The following is a 13,388-nucleotide window of genomic DNA, read 5'->3' on the forward strand; positions in this document are numbered from 1 at the left end:
AGCATGAAACAGAAGTCCAGTACACCTTGTCACCCTAGGTGTTGCGGGTCTACTAAAGGAGTCACCAGCTCCTCGATATGTAACAGCCAGTAAATGAATTAGACACGATAACGCAGTAGATAATTTTTATTTCACTGTATTGACAATTTCTTCAGTAATAAACAAACTTTGCAAAAATGTGCAATAAATCAAACATGTAACAGCAAATAATAACACCCCGGGTGCGGACACTTTTAAAGGGAACTCTTCTTCACGTCTCGCACAGGATATCCAAGTGTCCTTTAGGAAGAGACCTCACTATGTGTAAGGCAAAATATATAGCTCTAGCCGTAGAGGGTGGGGAGACGCTGACCACCCAGATGACCTGCTCACCCTGTTCCCAGGCGGTTTGTAAATAATGAATTCTCTGGAAGCTGCAGAACTTTGGAGAAAATCATAGGTTGTAATAAGGAGGCCTATACCAGTTCCATGCTTCAAATGCTTTGGGAAGCAAGAAACTAATGAATTGTTCCCTTTATGGAAAATTCAGATTCATCCATCCGTTGCACTACTCATGCACTGCTTTGAGAATTGGGACAGCTGTGTTCATATCGGTTTCCCTTGCAACTTTAAAAAGAGGATTTCATTTCCTATTGCATTCTATGATGGAGAGCCAGTGCATATCCAGGCAAGTCACAGGGAGGGCACTATCGATGAGAGGATTATTCACACTACGCTGCGTCTCTTAGTGCATGTGTTTTCTGAAAGTGGCCATAGAGTGATCAACCCCACAACTTTCGGTGGGATTGTCCAACCATCTGTGGGTAATGTGCATGGTGGCGGTGGGGGTCCCACCTTGGTTTTATGGCTCATATTGTTTTTCTCTGTTAGTCTTCTTACAAATTTATAGACAGTTTGTCAGCTGGGTGTTATCATTCCTATTATAGAAGGAACGTGCCCCTTTATAGTCAGCACTGATTTGACACCCCCCATATAGTAACACCCAGTTGTCAATTTATTCATTAATGTTTAGGAAGAATAACAGAGTTCTAAAAAAAAGATCATAGGGGTGAGTTTCACTATGCAATATGTTTGTTAGAGATCCGTATTGTTCCTTGGGACTTGCTTACCTAGTGTTTCAAATTTGGAGGAGTTCAAATTTTTATCCACTATAACTTACTTTTGATTATATGACTTTTATATTACTTTCTAAAAAGTTACTTTTCCTGGCTGAATTTTTTTCATTTTTTTTTATTTTCTCTCTCCCAGCGAGTGTGGAACAGATCTACTTAATTCAGTAGATAACTATGCTGTCCTACAGCTCGATATCGTATGGTGCTACTTCCGCTTGGGACAATTAGAATGCCTGGACGATGCGGATTCCAAGCTCAATATGTCCCAGAGGTGCTTCAACAAATGCTATGGAGAAAACCATGAACGACTAGTCAACATTAAAGTAGGTTGAGAACTCCACTTTGTGTTCTTAGTATTGAAGTACAATGCGTTTGGAAAGTCTTTAGACCCTTTCACTTTTTTTAAATTTTGGTATGTTGTGGCCTTGTGCTAAAATAAGAAAAACATCCCATAATGAAAACAAAAAAACAGAATGTTAGACATATTTGTCCGCACCTCTGCTGTGCTGTATGCTCATCCTGGGGCTGCTTTTGCCTTACAGCATATTCTTTCTCTTTCTGCTGCAATGACACCTCTTGCCACTAGGGTGCGCAAGTGGCCAACTGCTCTGGATTTTTAGAGGCAGCTTGTCTCTACCTGCCACTGCCATCTGCTAATCTAGAGCCACCTGCAGCGGCCACTCTCTGCCTGAGCATTGCTGGAATCTAGCATTCCAAGCAAAGGTATCTCTCCGCTGTATTTGCTGTATTCCCATGTATCCTGACCCATGGCTGTTCTTCAGATTACGCTTTCTGCCTGATCCTCGTCTGAAATGCCTACCTCTTCTGTTGCTGACTCAGATTGCTTGACCTGCCTCTGAAGCCGCCTGCCCAGACCCTTCGTCTTTCTTGCAACCATACCCCTTTCATCCCTAGTACTGCAATGACTCTCCATTGACGACCCAGCTTGCTGACCACCGATACTTAGCCTGCTCTCCAAAGCCTTGTGCCGAGTGTCTGCTCACACCGGGACCATAATTGTGGAGCGACCTTGTGCCCGGTTTGTTGGATAAATGGTGAAGACCTAGAGGGCACTTAGACTGCGCTCCCTGGTGTGCCATTCTCTGCAGATCCTTTTAGGTGCCATCAGATTTGATGGGGACTGTCTGGACGCCATTTTCAAGTCTCTCCAGAGATGTTCAGTTGAGTTCAAGTAAGGACTCTGGTTGAGTCTCTTAAGGACATTCACAGAGCTGTCCCTAAAGGGTACTATTACACAGATTATCGCTCCATGTAATGAATACAACGATCAGCAGTTGACAAAGATCACCGGCTGATCGTTGATATAGGTTTGAACCTATAATTGTCGGGCGCCTACCGTGCATCGCTACGTGTAATAGCGGTGTGCGGCCGGCGACTGACAATATATATTACCTATCCAGGCTGCAGGGCTCTTCTCCCCGGGTCCTGTGCGCTCTCAGCTGACAGGCCGCTCAGCCAAACACTGGCCGCAGTGGCCTGTGATCTTAAAACCCTGCAGCCTGGACAGGTAATGTATAAAGTAAAAGCAAGGGCTGTAAGGACATCGTTAACAATGTCCCTGCAGCCCTTGTTAAACGATAATCGGGCCGTGTAATAGGCCCAGTAAACGAGCGCCCAGTTATTATTGGGCTTTCATCGGCCCGTGTAATACTACCCTAACCCACTGCTATATTATCTTGGCTGGGTGCTTTATAAGGGTCGCTCTCTTGCTTAACATTATCTTATAGTTTACATTAAAATTGAGTTTTATATTGGATTATTTATATGTTGATCCGGACTCACAGTATGCGACACTTGGAAGCAGTCGTCAGGATTGTCAGCAGAAATGTTCTTAGCAGCTTAGATGAGGTCTTATACTGTAGACATAGTTAGTATTTCCTAAATTAGATTACTTAATAATGGCCTCTGTTTATCTTTTGTTTTTTTACTTGTTACAGGGGAGTTACGGGAGAGAGAAAGTGCTGTTCCTGAGACTCTATCTGCTGCAGGGGATAGTAAATTATTACAATGGAAAGGCCAGAGAGGCGACAGAGAAACTAGCAGAGGTAAGAGACTGTACCTACAGGTTATGTGTAGCATGTGCTCATTTACTTTATATACTGTATGAACAGTATATGCCTAAAATAGCTGTTTATAGTCTAAAATAAAAATATGGTGTTGGCATATTAATAAAATAAAACCAGTGATATGAAAATAAAACTTGACTTGTTTATACTGCACCTTGGTACCTAATATAATAAAACATGGATTGTTTGAAACTAGAATTTGCTGAAATGTGTAATTATTTTTTTCAGGCAAACAGATTGTATAATGAACTGTCCATAGACCCTACAAAAGTGGAGACTCTCTTACAGCTGGGATGTTCAGCTCAGGAGGCACGCCTGGCGCTGAGAGCCTGTGATGGCAATGTGGAGCATGCTGCAAATCATATTGCATGTAAACGAGAGGTACGGTCAGGTTGTGTATGCCTGAAAGGTGGGACATCGGAGAAAGTGGGGGGTTGTGTATGAAACAATTGAAAGAAAAACCAGTGGTAGCACTAATCAGACAATTAGGGCCCTTTTACACAGAAAGATTATCTGACAGATTATCTGCCAAAGATTTGAAGCCAAAACCAGGAACAGACTATAAACAGAGATCAGGTCATACATCAAAGCCTGAGATTTCTCCTCTTTTCAAATCCATTCCTGGCTTTGGCTTCAAATCTTTGGCAGATAATCTGTCAGATAATCTTTCTGTGTAAAAGGGCCCTAAAGGTCCTTTCACACACACAGATGTCTGACAGATTTGTGAAGCCAAAGCCAGGAATGGATTTGAAAAGAGGAGAAATCTCAGTCTTTCCTTCATTACCTGTTCTCTGTTTATAATCCGTTCCAGGCTTTGGCCCTTATTTTCTAACCTTAATAGGGTTTTTCAAGATTAGAAAAAACACTGTTATTTTCTTGCCAAAACAGCACCACCCCTATCCTCCTGGTATGTGGGGTATTACAATAAAAGAAAATGTGTTATCAGAAAATTACTTATTGTTTAAGGGTACAAACCCACACACCAAATACGCAGCAAATACGCAGCAGATTTGATGGTGAAGATTTGATTCTGTGTTCAGTTATTTAGATCTAATTTGCTGCGTATCGCAGCAGTAAATACGCTGCATATACGGTGTGTGGGTTTATACCCTAAAAAATGTTTTTATTTTAAACATATTTTTTAAGAATTTATGGCAAATTTGTTTCCAATTTTCCATATGCCTTGCCTGGACTCCCTATTCCTGACCCAGAGAATTTGTGCCCTTTCCCAGAAGTAGAGTAAACCAGCAATGTTTTACGCATTGCTATCTTGGTCTTAGATTCCCTGCTTATATGCGAGCCAGGAAATCTGTGCCCCTGCCTAGATCTAGACTGTAATCTAGCAATGCTTCATACATCACCGGTTTACTGTGTAATGTGGTGAGGCACCAGATATGACTGTACAAATATATCCAGTGTAAGTGCCATAAGTACAGTGTTAGTCTACATGAATGGAGTTTAGTGCTAACATGTTGCATTATAGTGAATGTTCCTCTATCGAAAAGTACAATGAACGTATAAACTCCATGAAAATAGTATGGAAGGTTTAACTGATTCTGAATACTCTAATGCTTTTTAGGAAAAAGCACAGATTAGAAAGGAAGAGCGAGAGAAGAGAAAGAAGAGGCTGGATAAGATAAATATCTTGAGAGGGATGGGGTACTCTGAGACTGCCGCAGCGGAAGCACTGAGTCAGGCGCAAGGAAACATTGACCACGCAGTGCAGGTATGTGATCCACTAGTAAAGAACATCAAGTAACCCTTATCCCTCTAAACACTGATATCTTTCAGTTTCCACATCTTAAAGAAATCAATTATGATTCACTCACAAGCGATTACATGAATCCAAGTACATTAAGTGGTTTCCAATTTGTATTTTGGCAGAACTAAATGAGCAGAGAGGTCAGATAAGCCAGAAGCATGCATCACTTTGGGTCTCTTCTGTTATATATTGTCATTTTTTATAACTGTGAGATAAATTGTTTGGCTACTACACACTCCCCTGCTCCTTAGGTCAGAGGTTAACAAGGAAGATTAGTGGACAGTGTCTAGTAAGTAGGGTGTGGCTAAAAGACATTATAAAGAAGAAGTTGACAGCATAAGCATGCGGTGCGCTATACAGAACATACTCTTTCTTATGCCTAAAGTACCCCTATTTCCAGCATGCTATATGTAAAGTTTCCACACCAACAGAAGGTTATGCAATGAAATAATACACTGCAGGCTGCACTGAGCTAATGATTTATACAGTACATTTCTATAGATGGCGAATGGGGAGAGAAGTGGTTTCCTAATGCACTGGGTTTGCAAGGTGCTCAAAAAACAAACAGCAAGCAGTGAACCCTAAGCATCAAACAGGCACTGTTTTTGGGCATGCTTATACAGTATACTATGATGCCATTTGCACTTGCAAGATGCGGTTAGAGCAGAAATGGAATAAACAGCAGCAAGGCAAGCAAAGGGTTACAATAGGTACACCGTTTTCCTTCACTTGCATTGAGCAATGGGTATACCCCACCCCTATTTTCTATGAGCCGTCTTGATGAGGCTGTTACTAGAGATGGATTTCCCCTTACAACAGGCAGTGGACAGCAAACTGCAGGGAAGGTAGACACCTAGTGGCCAAGACTATCGAACTGTTTTTTTGTTTACAAAAATGTGAGAAATTACATCGAAATAAGGGGAAGTTGTTCGAAAAGACAGTGACCATTTGAAGCCTTTGCACTATATGATTTTTTTGTTTTTGGATTCTATTTTCTGGCATCGGTATTGCATTGTTGAGTGAGCAAACTCCCAACTCATAACACATGACAACTGTTTTACACTTTTACTCTAGGACACTACATTTTGCAGAAGCCCATCTTCTCCCCTTCTTACTCCCACAATTATGATTGGTCAGGATAAAATCACATACAGTGATGCCTTGGATTACGAGCATAATTTGCTCTGGGACTGTGCTTGTAATCCAAATCCACGCTTACACCAAAGCAAATTTTCCCATAAGAAATAATTGAAATGCAAACAATTGGTTCCACACCCCAAAAATAATGTTTTTATTCTTTGAATAACATGTAAAACAAATGAAAAAAAAAACAAAAACATTCAGAAACAGCTGAATCTGTGATATTATAAGTTACTGTACAGTATAGCAATCAGCATGTAGAGCAGGGGTACTCAACAACTTTTAGTGAAGGTCCACTTACCGGGGTCTATTGTCAGGTGAAGGTCCGAGCTGAACATCAGTAGGAAACGTGTTTTGTTACTTTGTCACAAACGTTCAACTATTTATATACAGAATTGCTGCTTATTAGCGGGAAAACTGGCATTTTTTTTCTCTCTCACCAGGCCTTTGATATTAGGTACAAAGGGGGTGACTGCCCTGGTAGTATATAGCCCCCCTGTTGCTCCCCCAGTAGTGTATAGCCCCCCCTGTGCGCTCTCCCTCAGTAGTATATAGCCCCCTGTTGCTCCCCCAGTAGTATATAGCCCCCTGTGCGCTCTCCCCCTGTAGTATATAGCCCCCTGTGAGCTCCCCCCAGTAGTATATAGCCCCCCTGTGCGCTCTCCCCCTGTAGTATATAGCCCCCTGTGAGCTCCCCCCAGTAGTATATAGCCCCCCTGTGCTCTCCCCCTGTAGTATATAGCCCCCTGCGAGCTCCCCCCAGTAGTATATAGCCCCCGTGAGCTCCCCCCAAGTAGTATATAGCCCCCCTGTGAGCTCCACCCTGTAGTATATAGCCCCCTGTGAGCTCCCCCTGTAGTATATAGCCCCCCCGTGCGCTGTCCCCCTGTAGTATATAGCCCCCTCTGAGCTCCCCCCAGTAGTATATAGCGCCCCTGTGCTTTCCCCCCAGTAGTATATAGCCCCCTGTGAGGTCCCCCCCAGTAGTATATAGCCCCCCTTGTGCTTTCCCCCTGTAGTATATAGCCCCTGTGAGGTCCCCCCTGTAGTATATAACCCCCTGTGTGCTCCCCCCAATAGTATATAGCCCCTCAGTAGTATATAGCCCCCTGTGAGGTCCCCCCTGTAGTTTATAGCCCCCTGTGCGCTCCCCCAGTAGTATATACCCCCCTCAGTAGTATATAGCCCCCTGTGAGGTCCCCCCTGTAGTATATAGCCCCCTGTGCGCTCCCCCCAGTAGTATATAGCCCCCTGTGCGCTCCCCCCAGTAGTATATAGCCCCCTGTGCGCTCCCCCCAGTAGTATATAGCCCCCTCAGTAGTATATAGCCCCCTGTGAGGTCCCCCCTGTAGTATATAGTCCACCTGTGCGCTCTCCCCTTGTAGATGCCCCCCAGACAGAAAAAAAAAATAACAAAAACAACTCACCTAGCACCTCGTTCCCCGCTGCGGCTGTCTTCTTCTCTTCCCGTCGGTCCGGCCCCTGGCTGATACGCGCTCTGTAGGGATGTCCCGAGGATTCCCCAGCAGAGCGCGCATCAGTGACCTCAGCGTACGCTGCCGGCCTGCACTTCCGGGAAGGACAGGCCGGCAGCGTACACTGAGGTCTGTGGTGCGCGCTCTGCTGGGGAATCACCGGGACATCCCTACAGAGCGCGTATCAGCCAGGGGCCGGATCGACACTGCCCCCAGCCCCACAGGCGTACTGACATCTAAGGACAGTACGCCTATGGGGCGGGAGGCAGTGCGGTAGGGAGCAGGACCTCCTAACCGCCCCGGGACGGACCGGATCCGGGGCGGTTAGGAGGTCTGACCAGGGGTCCGGACAGCTGGCCTCCGGGGTCCGGGTTCGGACCGCGGTCCGCCAGTTGAGGACCCCTGATGTAGAGTATAATGTATAGTAAGTGCATAAACCTGAAAAAAACAGCTGCAGTTTGTAGATACAGGATGGAGGTGCAAAATCCCATAATGAAGTAGCTTAGTACAACAGGCTAGAAAAGAGAAGCAGGGCTGCTGTCAGAGGTCTGTGTGGTCACATGACAGCAATGGAAAGAGGGTGTGTGTTCAGCATGGACCAATCATGACTGCAAGGAGCATGAAGGAATGAGCAGGACATATGTGGGCACATACATGCAGCGATCTCTATCCGGGGAGAGAGGGGTTACAGCTATGAAGAGATTACCTCCGCAGTCCTGTCCCCTGATGTAAGCCCCAGCCTGAAGTGGGTCTGTTATGATTTGGAAGATGAGGGAGAATTCCTGAGTACAGTGCTGTAGACCCTACTATGCAGACCATGCCCTTTCCCCATTCGCCCTCTCACCCAGAACAGGTTGCTCTTACACCAAAGCAATGCTCTTAAACCAAGTCACAATTTTGAAAAACTGTGAGCTCTTAAACCAAAACGCTCTTAAACCAAGTTACTCTTAAACCAAGGTACCACTGTATATCATATTTTCGTTTGGTTGGAATACTTTCATTGGTCTTCAAGTTTGTTTTCCTTCATGCACCCTCAGCTACAGGTGTCTGATAGCCAAGGAGAGCCTGCACAAGGTGTCGCGCAATGCTTTACACTGTCAATGTTCCTGTGTGCAGTACGGATTGGACAGTGTATTAGATTGCCTAGTCTTATTTCAAACCAGCTGGTATTTAGCTTGGTTTGTTCCAAGAGTTGCATTTAAAGCAGTACTTTAGCTGGGACCCCTTTTTCACGATCGCTGGGGAGGGGGTGGGTAAAAACAATAAAATCCCTGGCGATTTTGAAAAAAGGTGTCCATGCTGCAGTAGCCATTTAAATCACACTCCTTTGCCACTAATCCATACCCTTTCGATATGAAGCCACTTCCTTTTATTGAGAAAAGCGCAAAAATTTCCAAAGTGCATAAAAAAATAATAATAATAAAAATAAATAAATAAATAAAAAAAAAAAATATATATATATATATATATATATATTTATTTGCCACATTGACAATAGTGATTCTTCCCTAATATTCTGACTTTCTGCAACCACCACTAGAGGGAGCCGAGGAGCTTACTGCATCCTGTATTGCCATCATGTTTAATCTATAGCCAGTATACAGTAAAGATAGTCTATCTAATAGGGGGAAAGTCCCTTTTTTAATATCTGCCTGTGCAGAGGATTTAAAGCTCCTTAAAAAAGCAAAGACCTCTAGAATAATATATTAACACATGGACCAGCTCGGGATTTTTAACCTATTTAGATAAGAAAAGGGTTTTTCAAAAACGAACATACAGCCATACTATGAGCAGTGTTTATTATCAATGTCAGTCAGACTTCTGCCCTACAAAGCACTGATCCTGGAAACAGTCATCGACTGTTCATAATCCAGAATATAGATTTATTGTGATAACCAGTGGAGGAAAGCATAGTGCACAGAGCCCCGGGGCCCCAATAACTATCATGTGTCACTGACAGTTTTGGTCTCCTCATATGTGATAGAGGGGTCTAGCCCTCCTCCTCCTCCCGGATCCAGGGCCCAGGTGTGACCACAACCTCTGCACCCCCTGCAGTTACACCCCTGCTGCACAGCTATACGTAAGTTTTATTTTCACTTCATGCTTTGCCAAGTATTTGACATTAAATGACAGTCTGACCTTTGTCAGAGAACTAATGCAATCCTCCACACCCATTTCTCTTCAGTATCTCAGAACACTGGTCTCCTTCTTTTTAATCCTTTATTGCATGGGGAAAATAACTTTCAGAACTATCATCTTCTCCCCCCGGCTGTATTTATTGATCCTGTTAAGACAAGCCTCCATCTGGTTCTAATATGATAAATCATTTTAAGGGCCTCTATGTCTTGCTCATCAACCACAGTGTTCGAGATCTGCTTGTTTTTATTTCTTAGATACTGTGGAGAAGTAAAGTGCTGTCAGCACGGCTGGGTTATTCATCTTCCTAAAGGAAATATTTGATGCCCCTTAAGTCCTAGAGGTTCCTGTTAGCATGAAAGCCGTTCAAGCAAATGTACCATCACTACTACTGAAAATTACTTTTTGCAGTACCTGCTCTGTGCCAGAACGGGGATCCCGGTGGCGTGGTCCTTTTTTCAAACCACCGCTAGTTCCGGTGCCGGTTTCTTCCTGTGCACCACCGGGGGCAGGCCCAGCGACCCCCCGTTGTGACGATATCCCTGCCCCTCGATGACGCATCCCTGCTTGATTTTAATGGAGATGCTTTTAACACTCTGAGCCGGCTCGGTGCACAAAAAGAAAACGGGGCAGAGCACGGTTTGAAAACAGGCACGGCACTGGTATCCTCGCTATGGCGCCAAGCAAGTGCTGCAAAAAATTTTGTAGTGTTGATTGTACATTTGCTTTAAAGTGTTACTGTCATTAAAGGGGTAATTAGCAAAATTGCTTTCTTTTGAAGTTTGGACACATTCTCTTGCCGTCATGTTGACAGTGGTTGCCTTGGATACTGACCAACGCTATCAGCTATGATAGCGGTGGCCAAGCAATAACTGGACTGGTGATCAGGGCTTGTAAGTATGTTTTTACTATTTTTATGCTTCCCTGTGACATCCCATGTGTTCCCAGGGCTTGGATTGTCCCAGGAGGCTTGTGTAATGTCATAAGTGAAAAGCTCATTCTGCATGGCATGAAGGGTTGAGCTTTCGGTCTTCGTACTACAGGAAGAGAAACACTGAGTGCTTCTTCCTGTTTGTTCTAGCCATCAGTGACTGTCTCAAATGTCAGAAGGTGTTTATAATGAAACTCATGGGCAACCCCCCTCAAAAACATAATGGAGAGGGTCCTCACTCTTATATGTTCTTTCTTTTTGGCTACCAAAGCCATTTCTAAATAAGACCTTGGGATCTGTGAAGGCGTCCATATAGTATGCCCTATAGAAAAGTCATCCAAACCTGGCAATTTTGGTGGGACTAACCAGCTGTCTATTATTTAGGGGGCATCCCGACTCTTCATTGAACGATCAATGCTCGATCTTTTTGGTGTCTGCCAGTGGCTAGTCCGCATTTATTGGACATGTATGGGCATCTTAAATCAGTTTTCTGGGATTTTTTTTATTTTTTATTGATGGCCTATTCTTACAAATTTCCTGCCAGTCACCACTTGTGTGGTTGGATGAGGTGCAGCGTCTGGTAGGAAGTAAAGAGGCTGTTGGAGTTGGATCCACACCTAGAAAATATAGGTAAACTAAAGATTACGACTCATTCCTTTACTTAGTAGAGAAAAAAGTCCTTTCCTTACTTCAGCAGCTGTATCTTCACAATATATACCGACATGTAGTTGACCCGTGTATAGCAGTTGTGTTTCCCTTCAAGTGAGTCTCACTATAAAGTCCTAGCATTACTCACTGCATCCGTATTATACGTATCGAATGATTGAAAAAATAATGGAGATGAAATCTGAAGTACTTTGCCTCTGCGCCCCATGGTTTTAGCTACGTGATAATATCTTATGAAAACATAATTATTTATAGAAAAACTCACAAGATGGTGATGCCTGCAAGTACTGGAAGGACCTGTAACCTTCCTAGTCATTGGGTTTCAATCTGGAATAGAAATCATGGTACTTGATAGCCGCCAATTCCAACTGCAATGTGTGCGCTAGAGATTTTCCTTGTCTTCCAGACCTGTATATGATGTCATGATAAAAATCCAGGGGTTTTTGTTTGGTCGTGAACTTGAAATGTGAATGGAACAGAAACATCCCTTAAGCGAACCGGACGTACCAGATTAAGAAATGCACCACGTTACTTTAACTAGGACTGTCACCACTTTTTCTACAGTGAAATTATGTGAACAGTCATATAGAGAATAAACAGTTAAAGGGGTTGTCTTGCTTTCTTCCCACTTCTGACACCCCCATAAACAGCTGTCTTTTCTAGGGAAGCCGCAGCTGGCCAGACATTTCCCTTGAGAATGTATTATTGGCTGGTGGTCATTTAGGTGAATAGGCGTCCATGTAATGCAAGGATGGCTCAAGTCTGCCAGAACAGAGTCCTCTAGTATAGAGGCCCATCTAGTATGTCCCTATGCCCCGTAAGGGCCCTATTACATGGGACGATTATCCTGCGGGTATCATTTGAATTTAAACAATATTTGTTCAGTGTAATAACAGGCAAAATCGAAAAATCGTTTGTGTGTCGTTGATCGTTCATTTGGATCTGACCCTAAAATCGTTGTTAATCATTCGCTAATCGTTCTCTGTAATTCCACATTTGTTCACTAATCGTTCAGTGTAATTGCACATCATTCCTTCTTTTGCTGGGATCAGATGGAGTCAACTATCGTAGTAATGATAGATATAATGATCATAGCTAAAGACTGTCGTTCTGTGTATGCAAAGAGAAAAAAAACACACAATTGGCGCTGCATGTGCAGGTCTAAACACACTCTGGAAGAACATGGATGTGTGTCCAAATGCACGCTCACCTGAGTGGGTCGTACACAATTAGGCACGACTCTAATATGCACTCTGGATCAGTAGGGGATGCTGCCTACCATCTTCCGATTCTCAATCACAATGGCAGTATAGGGAAGAAGTTGGTAGAATTTGTTTGGCGCAAACCAGAAGGGGTGTTTGCGCCAAACAAATTCCGCCAACTTCTTCTCTGTACTGCCATTGTGACTATGGTTCTGTATAATATAGTGAACGATTTCATGTTAACGATAATCAGTAAAAATGTTTCTGTGTAATAGGACCCTAAGTCACATGTGAAACAACAAAGAAGGTGGGCACCACTATGTACTAAAAAATGGCAAAACCTGAGTGCTACACACGCACTTAAGAACATAATGTATACAAAGAGAAAAAAGAAGCGCGTATATGGAGATGAACACCAAAATGTTGGACAATATAATTATTATTGGTTTTACAGTTTAAACAAATTAAAAACATTTAAAACACATCAAGCAACACTCTATGGTAAAGTGTGTGCACCTCACTAAAGCGGGTATGACCGGGTATGAAGATAAACAACTATTAGTAGTATAGGCTGCAAAATAATGTTGTCGTATCCACAAATACAGATGATGCTTTACGACCTGTGACAAATGATACCCGGTGAGAATACCCCATGCGTTGTGCTGCCACTTTGCAGTTTCATCAGGAGTCATATGTTGAGTCATATGGGCATGGGTTGTCTTCATCTAACAACCCCTTTAGTATTCCTGGACATGAGATGAAATCTCTTATACTTCAAAGAGTCACTGTCATTAAAAATAACTTTTAAACAGTCAAAAGTTATTGACCACAGTGAGTCTTACTTCAGAGACCCACTGTGACCAGGACATACTGTATA

General features: G+C 43.3%; 1 protein-coding gene across 3 annotated transcripts in view; it reads left to right on the plus strand.

Moving 5' to 3' along the window:
- NUB1 (negative regulator of ubiquitin like proteins 1) overlaps positions 1-13,388 on the plus strand; it is a 43,462-nt gene that overhangs the window by 20,031 nt on the left and 10,043 nt on the right. For all 3 annotated transcript variants that reach the window (XM_069958854.1, XM_069958853.1, XM_069958855.1), the window contains 4 exons: positions 1,249-1,435; positions 3,071-3,178; positions 3,428-3,580; positions 4,779-4,925. In XM_069958854.1, coding sequence (XP_069814955.1) covers positions 1,249-1,435; positions 3,071-3,178; positions 3,428-3,580; positions 4,779-4,925 — 595 coding nt within the window. The remainder of the gene's footprint in view (positions 1-1,248; positions 1,436-3,070; positions 3,179-3,427; positions 3,581-4,778; positions 4,926-13,388) is intronic.

The sequence above is a fragment of the Dendropsophus ebraccatus genome, chromosome 2, assembly GCF_027789765.1.
Source record: "Dendropsophus ebraccatus isolate aDenEbr1 chromosome 2, aDenEbr1.pat, whole genome shotgun sequence".
Lineage (NCBI taxonomy): Eukaryota > Metazoa > Chordata > Amphibia > Anura > Hylidae > Dendropsophus > Dendropsophus ebraccatus.